The 20,149-nt window shown below is 39.4% G+C and overlaps 1 protein-coding gene across 1 annotated transcript; it reads right to left on the bottom strand.

Annotated features, from left to right (window-relative positions):
* Positions 1-215: 215 nt before the first annotated feature.
* LOC118123081 (myosin-4) lies at positions 216-18,509 on the bottom strand. Its single transcript, XM_047343880.1, has 39 exons — positions 18,306-18,509; positions 17,795-17,938; positions 16,135-16,291; positions 16,023-16,050; positions 15,632-15,740; positions 15,457-15,549; positions 15,302-15,365; positions 15,124-15,222; positions 14,141-14,244; positions 13,918-14,056; positions 13,673-13,791; positions 11,716-11,865; positions 11,461-11,631; positions 11,069-11,375; positions 10,483-10,559; positions 10,016-10,103; positions 9,821-9,938; positions 9,613-9,736; positions 9,388-9,524; positions 7,977-8,232; positions 7,630-7,872; positions 7,374-7,550; positions 7,144-7,289; positions 6,971-7,061; positions 6,491-6,880; positions 6,280-6,406; positions 6,068-6,186; positions 5,785-5,981; positions 5,517-5,700; positions 4,481-4,646; positions 4,270-4,394; positions 3,890-4,198; positions 3,592-3,795; positions 2,943-3,068; positions 2,690-2,860; positions 2,488-2,592; positions 2,290-2,385; positions 2,060-2,191; positions 216-254 (listed from the first exon to the last, which is right to left on the bottom strand). Exons 1-39 carry the CDS (start codon positions 18,507-18,509, stop codon positions 216-218), a joined length of 5,835 nt encoding a protein of 1,944 aa, XP_047199836.1.
* Between the last annotated feature and the right edge of the window lie 1,640 nt (positions 18,510-20,149).

Genomic DNA, 20,149 nt, shown 5'->3' with positions numbered 1-20,149 from the left:
TGAAACCTTGTTCATGAGTTAATAAAATACTGTTCTACACTCATAATCAATTTGAAAAGCTTTGGTTTTCAGCTCATGCTGTCAATCAATCAACCAATCAAATTTTATTTGTATAGCCCATATTCACTAATCACAATTTGTCTCATAGGGCCTAACAAGGTGTGACATCATCTGTCCTTAACCCTCAACAAGAGTGAGGGGAATCAAAAAACCTCTTAACAGGGGAAAACCACAGAAACCTCAGAGACATCGCTCTCCCAGGACACACAGAAGTGCAATAGATGCAATAGATATTTACAACATTAGTTATAAGAAATTGTTTTTAACATAATGGAAAGTGTGTCAAGTGTTTATAAATAAGAAAAGGTTTGATAAAGATGAAGGGAGCAGCAATGACACCTGAAGTGGAGGAGTTATTGCCAGTAATGGTACAATATGTGAGTAGGCATATTGTATTTTAAGCTGTATTGTAATCATAGTCCATGATCACAGGCCACCACGATCATGATCCATCACCACGATCGACAATCCAGCATCAAGATCCATGATCAGCTGCCTTACATCTAAATCAGTGTGTCCCATGAAATATATGTTTTCAGCAGCTATGAAGCATTTGTTATTATTTGATTTGTGCTTTATTATAACTCTTGATAACTTGATGCTTTGAATATATATATATGCACAACTGTGCCACACAAGATCAGAAAGGTTTTTCTCTAGTGGACAATAATGAAAAAGTAGCCGATGTGGCTAGTTTGTGAAGCTCCTCTATTCATTAAAATGATTCATTCACAAACTTCACTGTTTGTGTGTTTATTTATGTCCAGAGTTCTTTTCTTTGAGCTACATCGGATTCAGCAATCACTTATTTTATTTGTGCCTCATCTCTCCGTTTCTGGGTTGTAGGTTAGTCAACAGGATTAAGCAAAAACTGCTGAACTCAAGTCCATGAAAGTTGGTGGAAGAACGAGATACGGATACTTTTTAGAACGGATCTGGAACACGGGGCAGAGCTAGGATTTTTTTAATCAGTTACTTTGTGAGAAAGGGTGTATTTGACATTTTCACACATTTCTCCTTTGCCTGATATCTATGTGTGTGTAATATGGTGCAGCTCGATTCAATATAAAGGGACTGTTGGACTTTGGCAGAGACATGAGCTCTACTGAGTCCACTCCAGTTTAGACCTGTGCTTTTCCGAGAGTGACATGTCAAAATGTTTAGTCGGAATGAACAGGAGTTTAATCGGAATTTAACAGCTCATTTGTGATCACTGATTGATCCACCCATTACATATAGCAACTGTATAAGTACGAGACAATTAGATTTTTCTATTCATCCTTATTTTTAAGATTCTTTCATATTTTAAATGTTATTTACTGTTATTTTCATTTTCTCTTTTTTTCCCAATCCAAGTCACATTTTCCTCTTTTCTGTTGCTGCTTCTTTCGTTATAGTTTAGCTATTGGCTTTTATGTTTTTAGTTGTACAAGTGTAATAAAATTATAAATAGTGTAATTAAGCTGTTATTATTGATAATAATAATACATTCCAAAACTAATGAATTAAACCACACAAAGGGATTTTATCTAATATTTTAATGCAATTAAAGCAACATACATCAACTACCACAAAATAAAACAATGCAGTCAATTCCAGATGCTAATCATCATTGTACACTACTTCATATTTAATGCCACACTGTGTACAATTTCACAGTTTCCTGCTTTGACAGTTTCACCCTCTAGTGATGCCAAGCAACACAACAATACTAAGTAACAGGCAGGCAGCAGAGATGAATGAAAACCATCACAAAACTGTCGGATCACAATAAATTATTCACATTGTGGCTTTAAATACAAAAATAAACACATATTAGGTTAAGAGTATGTTGCATACTAGCTTCAGAGACACAGCAGACTTATCTTCCTTACAGCAGCGTATCACGACTACTCTCCGCTGTCTTTTGCCTGATAAAGGAGAAAGTGAGAAAGAGAAAGACAAAGTTATTACGTCTATCAACATTTCGTATTATGTTACTAGAAGCTGACTGACTTACTTTTCCCATTTCACGATTCTTGACCTTCATTTTGTTGATCTGGGACTCTGCGATGTCGGCGCGCTCTTCGGCCTCTTCCAGCTCGTGCTGAACCTTCCTCAGCTTAGTCAGATGAGTGTTGGCCTGCGCCTCCTGTCAGACGCCAAACAAGCCATTCATAAACATCTCCAAATGTCACAGTAAACGTTTTTTTCAGAGCGAGGCTTTGACTGAATTCAAAAGACACTCACAGCTTCTTCAGCCTGCCTCTTGTACACTTTGACCTTCAGCTGGAGTTTGTCCACCAGCTCCTGGAGTCTCAGCATGTTTTTCTTGTCTTCATCAGACTAATATTTGATATGATAAAATACATACGTTACATCTGATGAACAACTGAAACTTCACACATCTTTTCAACGAAAAGGACAACTGATTTTCCATTAGTTTACCTGATAGGTGACCTCCTTAATCTTACGCTCGAGTTTGCGAACACCCTTCACAGCATCTGATCCGTGTCGTTGCTCTGCTTCAAGCTCATTCTCGAGTTCTCGCACCTGCAATGGAGTTGACAATATTTCTTTCATGGATTATGCTGATAAAACAAGAGCCAGTCATTCTGGGTTTGTTTTTTTTCTGATTTGAATCCATTACCCTTGCTTCCAGCTTTTGGAGCTGCTTCTTTCCACCCTTCAGGGCCAGGTTCTCGGCCTCATCAAGTCGCTGCTGCAGGTCCTTCACCGTCACCTCCATGTTCTTCTTCATCCTCTCTAGATGAGCGCTGGTGTCCTGCTCCTTCTTCAGCTCCTCAGCCATCATGGCGGCCTGGAACATGGACTCCAATGGTGAGCAGATTTCGGCTTTTTGACAAGTTGAAATAGACAGAAAACCTACACAGAGCTCTTACGTCAGTGATGGCCTTCTTGGCTTTCTCCTCAGCGTTCCTGGCAGCTTGGACGCTATCATCCATCTCGCCCTGAATCTGAGACAGATCAGACTCCAACTTCTTGCGACTGTTGAGGAGGCTGGTGTTCTGTAATAGATTAGATTTATTTGATTTTAGCGTAGTGAAATATAAAGATTTCAAGGTTTCCTTTATGATGTTTTATATATAGCGTAATAATATATGTACATTCCAAATTAATCTAATCCCTTGACACTGTGAGAAAGGCCTTAAAGTGGCTCTGACACTCGCTGTGTAAATGCACCACCTGCTGAGCTTTGATTGGTATTTTCCTTTTTGATCTTTTATAATGTGAGAAGAAATTACATCTGTTCTACAAATGAATCTTAGTATTTTCAATGAATGTGCCAAAATCACAAGTAATCAGTTACTTGTAACAGTTTAGTGAGTTTAGAGATTTGGTTTGTTGCATTGCAAACTAATAGATGTAGTACATGCTGCAAGTGATTACTAGATTCTTAGGTGGATTTTTTCAGGATTAAACCTGCAAAAGATTATTTAATTTGCCACTTTGGTGAAGTAGACTTTCCTCTGAGTCAATCTTATAGTGAACATTTAAGAAAACTTGATAAAAGTAAGAGTAGATTTGAACCTGTGAGTGAAGGAGCTGGACTCTCTCGCTGGCGTCCAGCAGCTCCTGCTCCGCTAACTTGCGGCTCCTCTCGGTTTGCTCCAGAGCCGCTCGGATTTCCTCCATTTCAGCCTGCATTAGGTTGCTCCTGCGCTCAGACATGGCAACCTGCTCTTTCATGTCATCGTTGTTTCTCAGGACGTCGTCCAGGTGAATCTGAACTTCCTGCACAGTCAAGGTAAAACAGTGTCTTTCTGGTGTATGTGTCAAAGATGGACACATGTTGCTCACTGTGTACAGGTTCTTATGTTCGACTCACTTTGAGCTGAACTTGAATGTTCCTCAGTTGTTTCTGGGCCTCGGCCGCCTGCCTGTTAGCATGGCTCAGCTGGATCTCCATCTCATTCAGGTCTCCCTCCATCTTCTTCTTCACTCTCAGGGCGTCATTCCTGCTCCGCACCTCAGCGTCCAGATTACTTTGCATCGAGTCAATAATTCGTTGGCTGTTTCTCTTCAGCTGTTCAATCTCTTCGTCCTTCTCTGCGATCTTCTTGTCCACCTCGGACTTTACCTGGTTCAGCTCGAGCTGGATTCGCAGGATCTTGGATTCCTCGTGTTCCATGGAAGCCTGAATTTAAAAGGAATGTGCAGTTTAAATGTTTAAATATATATGATTTATGTATTTTTTCTTCTACCTACCTCTGCCTCCTCCAGAGCAGTCTGAGCCTCTGACTTCTCCTGCTCAGCCTGTTTCTTTGATTTCTCCAGCTCATGGATGGTTTTCCCGGTTTCTTCCAACTGTTCTGTGAGATCCATGATTTCCTCTGCAACAGAAGGAAAATATGACGATTCCGCAGAAAGACGATTGAATACAGCATTACTGTAGATAAAGAAAAGTGTTTATATATACGTTGCAGGTTTTTATTTTCCCGTTTGAGGGTCTCCAGTTGTTCCATGCACTCTTCAAAGGCATTTTTCATCTTGAAGTTCTCGGTACCCAAAGAGCGCATCTCTTTTAGAGATGACTCTAGCTCAGCTTGACCTTCCTCGTATTTCTGCTTCCACTCAGCCACAACCTATGAGAAGACATTTGACAGTTGAATATTTAAAACTTTATGTTTTGAATGCTTGACAGCCTGGTTTGGTGTGTACTTGTGCAAAAGGAAGGACTATCAGTGTCATCCGGAGTTTTAGAAATAAGGTTTCCCTCAACATTGTCATGAATAGCCTCAGCCCAACTTCTAGTTCTATTGAAGTTGAAAACCTTCTTTGCCAGAGACATCTGGCTAGATGCCTGAACATTGATATGCAGGCAATAAGTTAATGCTGCTTCTGGTCCCTGTTATGATACAGATCTTCTTGGTTATGGTGGCTTTGTTACCTCGGCCATGAAAGTTAGGTTTCTGCCTTTCTTCCCTTCCAGAAAAAATATTTATGGCTCTTGATAAAAAAAACAAGCATATTTAGGGGATTCGTATTCATGAGGGTATGCAAATTAGTGCATCTTCATCGAATTTAAAGGGACTGTTGGGTCTTGTCAGAGGTATGTGTTCCAATGAGTACTGTTCTTGCAATTACACACTGATATTATATGTTTGAGGACTTTGGCTGATTTAGCCAAACCAATGATTGTGGAAATCATTTTGCATAAATTAAATTCTAATTAGGCATAAATGTCATTTGTGTATCTTATTCAAGTGCAGAAAGTGCTTAATGCTGCCTCTAGTGGCCCATGGGAGTAAACACCCACAACATTGTTTGTATCAACAATAGCTGCATTGTGTCATATTTACCTCACTATAGCAAAGAATAAGGGAGGTACAATGCCTGACTTAGACAAACTGTACAAAGTTGAAGATTTATGCATTCTCAGATGGTTTGTTTAGGTTTTACAATGGAGGTGACTACAAAAATGAGAAGTAACTGGCTGGTTGGCAATTTCCAACCTTGTCAAAATTTCTCTGCCTCTTGTCCAAGGCAGCAGCAGCAGCGTTGGACCTCTCAGCGTCCACCATCAAGTCCTCCACCTCTCCCTGCAGCCGCTGTTTGGTCTTTTCCAGAGAGCAACACTTGGCGTTCACCGCCTCCACAGCTTCTTCTGCATCCTGTAGACGCAGAGCCAGCTTCTTCCTGTGGGAAAAAAATACATGGTTTATCGTATCATAAGGTCAGATGAGATTTTGTCCCTTTTTAGACCAACGTGGTTGAACTTACTTTGCCTCCTCAAGCTCTTCAGTGCGTTGGATGGCGTCGGTCTCGTACTTACTTCTCCACTGAGCCACCTCGGAGTTTGCCTTGGAGAGGCAGCGGTGCAGCTCCGCTTTGGCCTCCTGCTCCTCCTCGTACTGCTCTCTCAGCAGCTCACAGTCGTGTCGAGCTGATTGCAAACTATGAGCCAAGGCGTTTTTAGCCTTAAGAGAAATTACAGAACGGAACATAAACACTGAGCTCCATCTTCAAACGTCAACCACCTTTGACTCTTTTTGCCGAACCGTACCTTCACCTCCTCCTCATTAAATCTTTTCAGCTCCTCGATCTGCTGAATGAAGGTTTGCTTTCCTCGAGTTAGCTGCGACATCAAGGAGTCTTTTTCTTCAAGCTGGCGAGACATTTCACCTGGATGATAAGTGCCAGTTAAATTAGAGCCAGTTTATATATAAATATATGTGACTACTGACTTTATTAATCCAGTAAGATCAAATTCTGTACCATTTTCCGTCTGCAGCCGAGCATTTTGACTTGAAAGGTCATTTATGAGTCTCTGATGCTCCTCCTCTTTGGTTTTTACCTCACTCAGTTGATCTTCAAGTGAGCGGCACATTTTCTCCAAATTTATCTTTGAATTTGAAAAAGAAAATATTCATTTGTTATGTCTCAAATGAAAATAAACATTTAAAAAATGACAAATATAATAACTAACCTTTGCTTTAGCCATGGTTTCCATGTTGCTTGATAGGTCATCCATCTCCAGCTTTAACTCGCTCTTGTCCTTATCCAGTTTCTGCCTGACCCTCTGGATGTTATCTAGCTGTTCTCCCAGCTCAGCCACGCTGTCTGCATGTTTCTTACGCAGGGCAGCCGAGGTCGCGTCGTGCTGCAGCGAACGCTCCTCCAGCTCCCGGCGTAGTTTGAGAAACTCAGCTTCCCGCTTCTTGTTCATCTCAGACTGAGCAGCGGTGGCTCCCCCGGCCTCCTCCAGGCGCTCGGTGATCTCCTCCAGCTCCCTGGACAGATCCGACCTCTGCTTCTCCACTTTGGCTCGAGCTGAACGTTCGGCTTCAATTTCTTCTTCCAGCTCCTCAATCCGGGCCTGAAGACACAATGCTATAACGACGTATTCCTAGAAGTAATTGAGCTTTGTAATATCATCTCAAACCCAAGTCAATAATTGATACTTCACCTGGAGCTCTTTTATTTTCTTCTGCAGCTGAGTGCCGAGAGCTTGTTCATCTTCTATCTTCGTCTGTAGCTGTGAAAACTCAAAGTCTTTCCTGTGAAGTGAAGCTCATTGCTCATTTGTGGTGCACCTACCCAACTTTTATCATATCTACCAACTAAACCATGGTAACTTACTTTTTCAGCTTCTCATCCAGCTGCTGTTTCTCATTTTCCAAATCCATAATTGACTCCTGGGCAAGTTTCAGATCGCCCTCCAGCTTCCTCTTGGCCCTCTCCAGATCCGCGCGGACCTTCTTCTCTTGTTCCAGTGAACCCTCCAGCTAAAAATACAAATCTTCTCAACACATGCATCTTTACTGGAGCAAATATACTTTACCTTTCAGGCCTTTTACCGTGTAACTCACCTCATCGACCTGCTGTTCTAGTTTGGTTTTTGCTTTGGTCAGAGCATTGATTTTGTCCTCCTCTGACTGCAGGTCGTCCAGTGTTTGCTGATGAGCCTCCTGCAGGGCTCGCTTCTCTTTGGACAGTTTGGTGATGTTCTCATCCTGGCTCATGATTTCCTCACAAAGGTTTTTCACCTAAAACCATAAATTAAAACTGATGTGACGGTTTCCCTCCAGCATGTTGACATAGCAACATTAACCAACATAACCTGACCTTGTTTTCCACAGCATGTTTCTCCTTCTCCACTTTGGCTAAGGTGAGCTCCAAGTCATCAATGTCTCTCTTCAGCTCTGATGACTCATCCTCCAGTTTTCTCTTCTTTGCGGTCAGCTCAGCGTTTATCTCTTCCTCATCCTCCAATCTCTCTGTCACCTCCTTCAGTTTGGCTTCCAACTGGATCTTGCTTTTGATGAGTCCTTCACTTCTCTCCTCTGCATCCTGCAGGTTGTCTGCCTCCTGATGTCAAATTTGTGCGTAAAATCTTACAGCTGAACAACCCCCAAAAAAAGGTCCCAAAATAATTCTGACAGTTTGAACTTTTGCTCTGTGGTATAACTTACTGTTTGGACTTGAAGTAGGAGATCGTTCTTCTCTTGTACAATGGAGACCATTTTCTCTTCAAGCTCCCTCCTCCGGTTGTCTGACTTGGCCAGATCCTCTTTGAGTTTTGTGAAATCAACCTTCATTTGGGCCATTTCCTTCTCAGTCTCCGCACTCTTCAGAAGAGGTTTGAGCTTAAAATATAGCTTCATCCATGGCCAGTGTTTTACGTTCATGAACGAACGGAAGTTATACTGTATGGTGTAGATCGCCTCCCTGTCAAAATAAGACTTGAATAAGTTCGATCTTGCACATTTTGGATGTCTCGATATTGGAATAATTTGACCTCATCTAAAATTAATTCTCGTATTTTGCTTGAACAGGGCACATCTATAGTATTTACATGCCAGCTAGCAGCTTTTTAAAGTATGTTCTTACAGGCTCAGTGGTGCTTTTCAATGCTGACATTAATATGAGTGGTAGAAATCTCACAAAGACAGCGCGACCTGAAGGATGTTTATAAAGTTTAGCATGGTCACATCTTGGTTTAGCATGTAAACATGCTAATCAGCACTAAACACTGATGTCATGAGTTCAGCAGGTGTCTAATAATATCAAGTGGAAATTAAATTGGTGATGCTACAACATAATGGTGGACATGGTAGGTATTACAGGCTACCTACTAAACTTTAATATATTAGCATTGCTGTAATGAGCCTGTAAGTATGCTGTCATGGCTCAAAGCAGAATCTGGCTGAGGGCATAGAATGTATTTAAACATGGACGACATGGCAGCACCCAAAAGTGAAGCCAAATCATCTGGATCGCCCCCATGTGGCTGGCTGCTAGTGATGGGCCAAACCTAAAAAACATTTTTTTTCCAAAGATGCTCTCTTTGATGTATGATCAAGGGTTCAGTTTTGGGGTATGTTTGATTAGAGTAAGTTATTTAATGCTAAAAAAAATAGGGTTAAAAATCATGTGAGAGTCAAGTAAGTGTTCATTGGCAGGATGTTGATACCACTGCCTCTTCACTGTCAATACTGCATAGACTGGCTCCAAGTGACATTAAAAAGTGCAAGATGGTGACTAATTTGGCTTCATTTTTTGGCCTGTGGGATAAAGTGGTGACATGTCAGCCATCTTTTTTTACAGTCTATGTATGGTTTAGGGTTACAAAAACTTTTATGGTGGGTGGTGTTCCTCCAGGGAATTTAGCAGATATCAGAATTTCAGTTTCACTTACAGTTTCGGATATTCCTTCATACAATAATTACAAAATGTCATAAATGGAGCTAATAAGGATCTTATCTATTATTATATATCGAATAAGCTATTTTACATTATCAACCATTGTACCAGTTACATTGGACTTTGGATTTCTAAATGTCAACATGTAAAGTTGCATTTTAAAGCAGTGAGACTATTTACTTTCTGGCCATCATCTTCTGGTACTCCAGCCTGACCAGGTATCCACGACACAGAGCCTGAGTGGACATCACAACTTGGGCCAAGCGCTCATCTCTCATCTCCTCTAAAGCTCCCAGCAGACCGGCTTTAAAAAACACCTGAAATTAGAGGTAATTATTTGTCTGTACAGCTCATTCACTCATGACAGCTCTGCCATTTAACCAGCGTTCTTTAACAAGAGAAAACCTTAGTGTGTCCAAACTTGTACTGGGTGTGATCCACATCGATTGAGCCCAACAGTTTCTCTGCAGCTTTTTTGTTATCCATAAACTGTCCCTCAGGGACAGCACTGGCGTTAAGAATCCTGTATCTGTAGGAGGAGTAATAGGCCTGATTGAGCACGAGACCAAACATTGTGAAATATTTCAATATGAATGATTGAATGAACATTTACCTCTGCTTGAAGTCACCATAGTGAATTCTGCTTGGAAATCCTTTCCTGCAGATGCGGATGCCCTCCAGCACGCCGTTACAGCGGAGCTGGTGGATAACCAGTTGGTTTTCCATAGAACCTGTGAGGATGGTTATTTTTATTTATGTAGTTCTTTTTAGGATGTATATCTAGAAATGAAAAGATGATCCAAACTACCTGGAGTTTTTGTCTCATTTGGGATCAAACATCGCACAAAGTGAGGATGAGTTGTTCTCAGATTGGCCATAAGCTTCCCAAGATTCTCCTGTAAGAATATCAAGACATACACTGCTGTTTCTCATTTATTGTCAATTTCTACTGTTCAGACATGTCTTTTTGTCACTAAAGGAATCGTACAACACTTTGGGAAACATGTATTCACTTTGGGATTGAGAGTTAGATGAGAAGATTAATGCCACTTCAGTAATGCAAGAAATCCAATACACACATTTCCTTATGCTTTTAATCCTATTACTTAATATAATGTGTGGAAAGCAATAAAAATACCACAGACCTTCAAAATGTTTTGTTTTGTTTTAAGTGTGTTCAGTTTTTTGAAGTCAAAGGTTTCCATCCATATGAAATGGTGTCTTTCAAAGAACATGTGAGGACATGTTACTGTAGTAATTCTATGTTTGTCTCACCCTAAACAGAGCCGACACCGTTTGGAAAGACGCTCCCTTCTTCTTGGTTCCTTTCTTCGTTCCTCCTGCAGCTGCATCTGCTAATTACGGTGCGTTTAAAAATGAAATACTCAGCAGTGTTTGGCTTTGATAGATTATTTAGATTTTGTATGTTTCGCTGTATGCATTGATAACCAGAAATGACAAATAAATGGCTGAATGTGTGTGTTGTGACATCACACTGATATTTGACCAACATATTTTAACCAGTATAATCTAGAGTCCAACGTTTCTGCCAAATTTGCAATCACAAGACCAAAAGTGTGTTTGACAAGGTCACAGTGACCTTTGACCTTCGTCATAGAATCCAAGTGAACCTCTCTACCAAATTAGAAAAAAATCCCCAACAACTTTCCTGAGATATCATATTCACGAGAGTGGGGCAGATGAACAGAACACCTGAAAAAATTATGACTTGAAGCAATCGGATTGAAACATGGGTTCACAAGTTTTCACTCCTTGTATTTTAAATAAAAGTTATTAATAAAATCTCACCAGAACAGTATGAGGGGAGAATCGTACACAGTCAGTAAAACAACAATGTTACCGTCTGATCCGGAGAAACTTGCGTAGAACACGACCATTATTTTGACTGATGACTTCTGGTAAAGCTGCACCACAGACTCGTTCAGCGGGTCTTTGTTCTTGTCCAGCCACCCGGTGACGTTGTAGTCCACCATGCCGGCGTAGTGCATCAGGGTGAAGTGAGCCTCCGGCTTCCCTTTCACTGCTTTTGGCTTCAGGAAGCAGCTGTTCTTACCAAGATGTTGGTCATAGAGTTTGTTCTTGAAGGACATGTCTGATGATTTTGGGAACATGCACTCCTCCTCGAGAATGGAGAAGATCCCCATCGGCTGGGAAACAAAACCATTTTTATTTCAACAGTTGCAGCATTTCATTCCAATAATTTAAGAGTTAATATTTTTAAGGATACAATACCTTTTCAATGAGCTCGATGCAGGCTGCCAGGTCCATACCAAAGTCAATGAACTCCCAATCAATCCCTTCCTTTTTGTATTCTTCTTGCTCCAGCACAAACATGTGGTGGTTGAAAAACTGTTGCAGCTTCTCGTTGGTGAAATTAATGCAGAGTTGCTCCATGCTGTTGTACTAAAGAAAAACCATGAACATCACATTTACATTCATTATTCAGTGAGTCTGTGGGAAAAATAAAAACACATTTTACACACTCACGTCAAAGATCTCGAAGCCGGCGATGTCGAGAACGCCGATGAAATGTTGTCTGGGTTGTTTCGTGTCCAGCTGCTGGTTGATCCGTATCACCATCCACACAAACATCTTCTCGTACACGGATTTTGCGAGAGCGCCAACGGAGTTGTGCACCTGAAAAGAGGGAAAGTTAAAAAGTACTCGGACAGTGACACATTTGTCTCTGCACATTGGATTTAGAAAGAAATGGTGATTTTTCCATTTGAGTGTTGACCCTTTGTTCATCTGCATCCACATAAAGTGTAGTAATTGTAGTGTCTCTTGTTTTTAATGTTTGAAGAATTGGTCACCATTTACTTCAATTGTTTTGGATTTTGCTGCTACACTGTTTACCCCTGAAACACTTCACCCTACCCTCCATCGGCATAGTGGTGAGTATATCATTTTTCTGTGAACTATCCCTTTAAGTATGTTGCTTTTTGATTTGATTTTCACTTAAAATGTTCACATATTTGCTATTTATTAGTCCTATTTCTCAATATTTAATATTCTTATTATTACTACTAATCTTATCTTTCGTATAAACATTGTTAGTGTCACATCTTTTTCTATAAATACCTCCACCAAGGAGGGAATGTTTTCATCAAAGAAATATTATTATAAAATATTTAACTTTGTAGGAGCTTGACAGTAAGTGGAAAAATTACCATTAAACTTTAATATAGTGTTTGTATATCTAATATTAGGGTTCAAACTGTTTGCAGTCAGTGACTCTCTGATGTCTCAGGCCTCAGTAGACATCTGGTGATACTTTGCCAGGATTGGACAGCAGCCATATTTCCCCCATCAGTGTATTCTTTAATATGTCAAACACATCATCAGTTGTATTGATTCCATGGGACTTAACATTGCCATTAAAAAGTCTTCAGTTATTATACATAATTCAGCGCCGTCAAAGTTTAGAGTCAAACAATGAAACACATCACTGTTCTGTTTCAGTGACACTGATCTGCTTATAATTACTACACAACCTTGTTGAAAGGTCCAGTGTGTAAGATTTAGGTGAAAGGGATCAATTGGCAAACATTTTATGGAGAATAATCCTAGTAGTGTTTTCACTGGTGTGTTTCATCTAAATTGTACAAATAGTTGTTTTCTTTACTAGAATTGGCCCTTTATATTTAAATACTATTTATTTACATCAGAGCTGGTTCTCTCTACGGAGGCCACCTTTTTTTTTACAGTAGCCCAGACTGGACAAACTAAACCTTTTGAGATTTTATGACAACTGAAGGCTCCCACAGGTTCTCTTTGATGTTTGAAAGGGGAGGGTGAGGTGAGGGGTATTCAGCTGCAACATGCAACTTCACCACTAGATGTCACAAAATTCTACACACTGAACCTTTAATATCTTATTAAAACGTACAAATTGAGATGAACAATATGACAGCTTCACAAAAGTGGAGCCTAAGCATCTTGATGGCCCCCTGGTGGCTGACTGTAGTTAAGGTCAAACACCCTTCATGTTAGTGGATGGGGTGTGGACCAAACGAAAAAGTCAAAAATAAACATCAAATAAATGTTGCTCAAAGACAGTTTCTGTCATTTTAGGTAGTTCCTATCACAGTTTGTTCAAGTGCTCATGTCTCTGAAAAGTTGGATTTTCATTTGTCATTCAATGCTCTTAAAAACAGGGTGAAATCACTATTGACTTGTGATTGGTCAAACGGTTGTACCTGCAGGACCTCAGTACTGTATTTAATTTCTATTATACAAAGACAAAATATCAATAAACAATCCTTATGTGTGCCGTTAATGGATTAATAGAGATAATACAGTAGCCATGCAGTTACAGAAAACAAGGACATGGTTATTAAGAGCAAACAGCATGTTTGATAACCAGAGGCTCTAATGCATCAGATAACGATGGTTAAGTGAGATATATGAACATGACTAAAAAGATTTTTGGTGTCAGTCTCACCTGCTGCACATTTTGACTTTTGGTAACATATTCATTTCCGACCTTAACTCTGGGATAACAGAGGCTTTTGAGCAGATCAGCAGAGTTCAGGCCCATCAGATACGCTGCCTTATCAGCTTCTGCAGTGAAAGAAAAAAAGAAAAGAGACAAAAAGCCTTAGTTTAGTATTTATCTTTTCATTTGTGCCTTTTTTTCCCCTTGATTTGCATGACAGTGCTGTATAAGCTTTGATGGATAATCCTCACCCTCTGTGCCTTCGGGCTCCGCCTGCTCCTCCCGCGGTTTCTGCTTAAACTTCATGTTCCCGTAATGCATCACAGCGCCAGTCAGCTTATAAATGGACATTTTCTCCTCAGCAGTGAAACCCAGAATATCAATGGCTTCCTATGTAAAAAAAAGAAAAATCGCATATTTAAATCAGCTGAAAAGGCAGAGGAAGCTCTGTGTGCTTTCACTGAGTCAACTCACGTCCGTAGCCATTAACTCATCTGCGTCGTTGATGCTCTTCACACTGATTTCCCCCTGACTGATGAAGGCGAAGTCGTAGGGGTTGGTGGTGATGAGGAGCAGATCTTCAGTGAAAGAAATGTAATTAAAATCTCTTCGCATCACGACTTCAGATTTAGAGAATTAGGGCCAATTAAAGGAAAAAAGATTTTTGAAATAAAAAATCATAATATGAGGAATGTGGAGATTCGTGTTTGGCTATACTTTAGGTTTCATTAATATCAAAATACCTTATTGTCACTATGCTGCACAACAGTGCTGGAACCAACTGCCTGATGGTTTTAGGAACATTTAGCAATGTCCCATCCTTCCCAATCCATATTGAAAACCTTTGTGTTCACGTGTGCCTTTAAAACTCTTTTAAGCTCATATCATCATTTTATTTCATTCTATTTGACTATTTTACATTTTTAAATCAATTTGATTTATGTGATTCTACTCCTTTATCTTGTTTTTAAAAAATGTATACAGATTTAACTTTTTTTTTTCTTTTACCTTATCATCGCTTCCACCCTTTACCGTTGCTCTTTTTAATCTTTTTTTTTTCTGCTCTTTTTGACTAATTGTGCTTTTTCAGTTCAATTTATAAAGTCTCTATACAGCCCCTTAAAACTACCTCTTGGAATGAAATGTGCTCAGAAATACAACTGCCTTGCCTTTATTGTTGTCACATCAGCACATACCTGTAAAAATTTGAAAAGATAGTGCAAGAAACTATGTCTATTGCTGGTTATTTACTAATAAATATATACATATACATTTTTTTTTATATTATTAATTTCTTCTCAATAACAACGTAATCCTTGTAATATTACGATTTTATTCTCAAACTCTATTTTCCTCTTCAATATGGCTCTAATACTACATCATAGGAGTATGCATTTCTGTATCTGTCTAAATATGAGAAAAATAATTCAACAAAACAAGAAGAATCATCAGAGTACCGATAAGTTCAGGCTTCTTGTTACAGGTGAGCTGATAGAAGATGTGATAACTCCTCTCGGCCACCAGCTGAAATGTCACTCTCGACTTCTCCAGCAGATCTTTATGAAAGAAAATGAAAAATTTAACTTTATCTTGTGAGAGCATTTTCAATGAATTTCAATATATATATAAACTTACACGTCTCAATATCTGCAGATGCCAGTTTACCAGTCGTGCCAAAGTGTATTCGAATGAATTTACCCTATCGAAAAGAACGACGTGATGTGTTAGTGTCTGTTGTGAATAAACTGCTGGTAAATCAAATCTGAATGAAGTCCTTCAGGGTCACTCACAAAGCGAGAGGAGTTGTCATTCCTCACAGTCTTGGCGTTCCCAAAAGCCTCCAGCAGAGGGTTGGCTTGGATGATTTGATCCTCCAGAGTTCCCTGTTGAAGAGGAAACCCTTTCAATCTGACGCTCGTGTGCCCTCTGAGAAACCAACAACTGAAAAACCCTCCGTGAGCTCACCTTCATTTTACTGCTCATCTCCTTCTTCTTGTCTGCAGACACTGCGATTGTCGCAAAGTACTGAATGACACGTTTGGTGTTGACCGTCTTGCCTGCACCGGATTCTCCACTGAGCAAAAGCACAGAGAGGTTATGTTTTCACCCCTGTCTGTTGGTTGGAATGTCAATAGGATTACACTAAAACTACTGAACAGATTTCGAAACTTGGTGGAAGCATGAGAAAAAAGAAAGAACCGATTAAATGCTTTTGTGGCTCCGAACAGGGGAGTATCTAGGATTTATTTCACCACTTGCTTTAACATCGCGACAAAAGGGCATTAGCCCTGGCGGAGACTCCCATTGCGACCTTTTAGATTGAGCTGCCAATTTTCACAAACTCTGTTCTACTTACGTGATGAGTATAGACTGATTCTCACGATCTGTGGGACACAAAATGAGATACAGTTACGTGCTGATGAAAACTCTCTCGTTCCGTTCTATGTACTTTTGTGCTGTGAACGTACCGGTCAGCATGAACTGGTAGGCGTTGTCAGACAAGGCGAAGATGTGAGGGGGAACCTCCATCCTCTTCTTCCCTCTGTAGGCCTTCACCACCTCTGGGTTGTAGACCGGCAGCCATTTGTATGGGTTGACGGTCACACAGAAGAGTCCAGAGTAGGTCTGCATGCAAAACACAGGCCGACAGGTGCATTTATGAAATCTCAGAAAAGTGGGAAATTATAGATTTTCTTTAATGTGACACGATGAGTCCACGTTGTGATCATCACATCATTTTGTGGGACCGTGTTTTTCATGACCAATTTTTGTAATCCATATTGCCATCTTGTGTGGTCGGGTTACACAAAGGCACAAACAAAACAATATGTACCAACATCTCTGTCTTCACCTCACACCATAGAATTAGACAAAGTCAGTACCCTTCTATGCAGATCCAGGATTAAGCAGACCAGGTGCCTGTGGCCACTAGAGGGGGCTCAAGAGCACTCAAAATATCCTACTTTTGTATCCGGCTAGTTAATGTTAACTCCCTCTGCCACTGTCGGAGGAACATAGCTGTACTAATAAGAGTGATAATAGGTGTGCAAATGATTAAGCATTGATAAATGTTAATAGTATTGGCTGTACTGAGGCATTGGGTTCCCCAAATATAATTATTCTCTGGGCTCCATAAAGGCTTCAGGCCGGCCGTGCATATGCTCCTACTCCCCTACATTAACACCAATACACAATAAATCATCCATTTTGTGTTTTGGTTTGTTGTAGGCCGAGGATTATTGGAAGAAGAGATGTCAGAGTTAACATGGCTGAAAACTAAAATGTCGAAAAGTGGAAGATGCAGTCATGGATGCATCAGCCAAGTGAGTCACCATTTGATGTATTTTTTGATTAAGATCATTTTACAAGCTTTTAAACCTGTGTTTGACAATATAAAAAATATATATCTATATAAAATACAACCACTTATTTTTCTCACGTCACTGGAGCACCTACTGTTCTAGTTCAGCAAAGTACAAAAGGTTTTAGTATCATGGACTGACTAATTGTTTTTTTGTAAACAGGAGGATTTGGAACGTTTAACTTCCAGATAATGCTGTAACTGAAAAAACGGTGAATTCATGAGTCACAAAACAGCAGTTAAAAATATCCAATCTGAACAGAGTGTATTTATGTATCTTACCAAGTTTTCATTAATATTGTTTTGTTATTCACATTTTGAAAAAACTAAACAAATGCTTAAAAGGTGAATAATAGAATGGACTTCTATGTGTTTTGTAAATTCTTTACCCAGAGTTGATTAGGTAAAAGCTATTCTGTATTAAAACATTTTACAAATATAAATGTCACTTTTAGAAAACTAAATTTCTTAACACAAAGGGATGTGTTCTGTCTTTATTATCAAGCGAGCATTTTCAATATATGTGTTTCTGTTTATATATTGTTTATATTGCTCATATTCCCATCTTTTATAGTTCCTTGTGTTAATATGTTTTACTTATGTTTTATTGTGTTTATTTCACTATTCCCTTTTTGCTCTTTTAGCTCATCTTATCTTATAACTAAGTGAAATAATAGTCACTTTTTTTTACATCTGTCTTTGATTTTTAATTGTGGTTAAACTGTGTCCATCTGACTGGCATCATCTATGTTCCTTGTGTGACTCACATAGATCATCCAGGCTGCGTAGCGCTCCTTCAGGTTGAACAGCACCGCGGGCTCGTGGAGGTGCGTCATCATCACCATGTCCTCGATCTTATCGAACTTTGGGGGGTTCATTGGAAACACCTGGTCCTCCCTGACCGTTAAAGTCTGGAAAACAGAGAAAGTAAAACAGAGAGTGAAGGTTAGAGCTCGATGCGCCTGCGGACAGCGAAAAAAGGTCAGACACATTTTTATCTTCACAAACTAATAAATATATAAACGTAAACTCAGATTTTCTTTTAAAATATTTGAAAAGTGAAGCAGCAGTTCGAGTTTCAAGGAGAAATGAATGTCTCTGTTCAAAGCCAAAGTAATAGAGTTCTGCAGGTTTTTTGTTTTTATTGCAGCGTCTACAGACAAGCTTTGTAAAACCCTTCTCCATCACACTGGGATCAAGTCCTGCTCAGACAGAGCAGCCATTTTCAAGTTCAGTGTCTAATGAAAGGTGAATTAATCATCACTTCAGTCCACCCACTCTGTCGTCCACTGTCTTGACAGTGAATTTGCCGTCCACCCTGTCCTGGATCTGAGCCTTGACGTACAGCTCCTTGTCGTCGCTGGCGAAGCACGCCGTCTTGCCGTCAAACGGACGAGTCTGAGCCTCCGTCCTCTCCTTCTCAGACTTGCGAAGGAACTGGGCAGCCGGCCCGAAGATTGCCATTTCCCCGTCTGCATTCATGTTCTCCTCCTGAGTCAAAGAAAGAAAAACACACCCTCAGCATCACTTTCATGCTTCTATGTCTGAATAGTTGGAATTTAATCCAGGAGGAAGTGATACTCACCCACAAAGCTCAGGAGTATAGTTTGAAAGAAGGTTTTTTTTTTTTAAGATGCAATCACAGAGAATAATCCTACACAGTAGCTCAGATGCGCTGAAGGATCGTGCACTAACCGTCTTGGTTATGCAGCAGTAACAATAACCAGCTGCACTGTCCCTTTTTATGTGTCGCCACTGTCCTTGGTGTGAACTCTGCTGTCTTTACATGGGCATGCACCGGTAGAGTTACACGGACCTGTTGCTCATCACGGATGAGGAAGGAGCCTGAATTAAGCACAAGATATCAGTTATAAATAGTTCTTTCTTGACACAGAAAAATGTCACATGTGAAGAATGCTGAATAACACTGACACATTTTCAATATGTTTGGAAAATTCGTAATCAGGGTAAAACATGGATATTGTCAAACAACAGATGATAATAATAGAATTATAGGCAGTGGTGTGATATCAGGACCAACAATAATAAAGTGGTGTACGAGGAGAAAGATGAAGAAAAAATGCAACATGTGTATTTTATATAAACATAAAACTACCTTTAAACACACATAAATACACACATTTAATTAGGTTTATATATGTAAAACAAGGGAATTGAAAGAGCTGCATATATGAGAAGATATAAGAAAGAAAACAAGAAAATAAAAATAAACATATTTAGGATTAAAAAGGTAAATGAACAAAGAAAATAACAACAGCAGCCAAACTGCAGTAATAGATATGAACAAATATCTCAAATTGAATGCAAATAATTTAATCTAAATGGGGTTAATCCATAAGATAAAAAAAGTTGAATTTATATGTTTGTTGAAGACAATGCAATAAGGAAACTAAATGTTGTACCTATGGATTTAATTGTCACTTGGACTACCTTGGAATACCTGATTAGATTTCAGTGGCCAAAGGTCAAAGATCACACTGACCTCATATATGTCTGAATAAAGATAGTATGTTGACCTGATGTGGATCGAAACAGCACTGGTTGGTGGAGGGATACAAACAGACTGGTAATTCTAGAGAAAAAAATAACAAAACATGGTGAGACAACGGATGAAGTTACTCTTGCTCAGGATTTAATAAAATTAGTAAACAAGACAATTATAATAACAATATAAATAATAATATTATACTCTATTCACTAATATTTTGCAAATGTATATAAAGTAGATTAAAATTAAGTAGATTTATGATATGATTTCTTTCTTTTCCTTTACATTTTCCGTATTTTTCTTAGAGTGAATGACAGTGTTATCAACTTGACAAATCTCATTGCTGATTTCCTCCAAAATCCTCCAAATTACTAAAGATCAACCTGACTCTTAACATGATGCTGCAAATTATTCATCTATAAAATAGAATAATCTGTGATGTATCGTCCACAGTACACAGACATAAGCTGAATATTTAGCCAACATGTTGTCATGCTGTTACAGCTGCTATTTTGGCGGATAAAGCAGACCGAGGTGATTAGTGCCCGGACACGAACAGACACACAACCTTTAGAAGTGGATTTGAAGAGGATTGATATTATTCCTTTTAGAG

The sequence above is a fragment of the Hippoglossus stenolepis genome, chromosome 16, assembly GCF_022539355.2.
Source record: "Hippoglossus stenolepis isolate QCI-W04-F060 chromosome 16, HSTE1.2, whole genome shotgun sequence".
Lineage (NCBI taxonomy): Eukaryota > Metazoa > Chordata > Actinopteri > Pleuronectiformes > Pleuronectidae > Hippoglossus > Hippoglossus stenolepis.
Note: the sequence above shows the minus strand (reverse complement) of the source record. Positions and strands in the feature narration are given on the sequence as shown.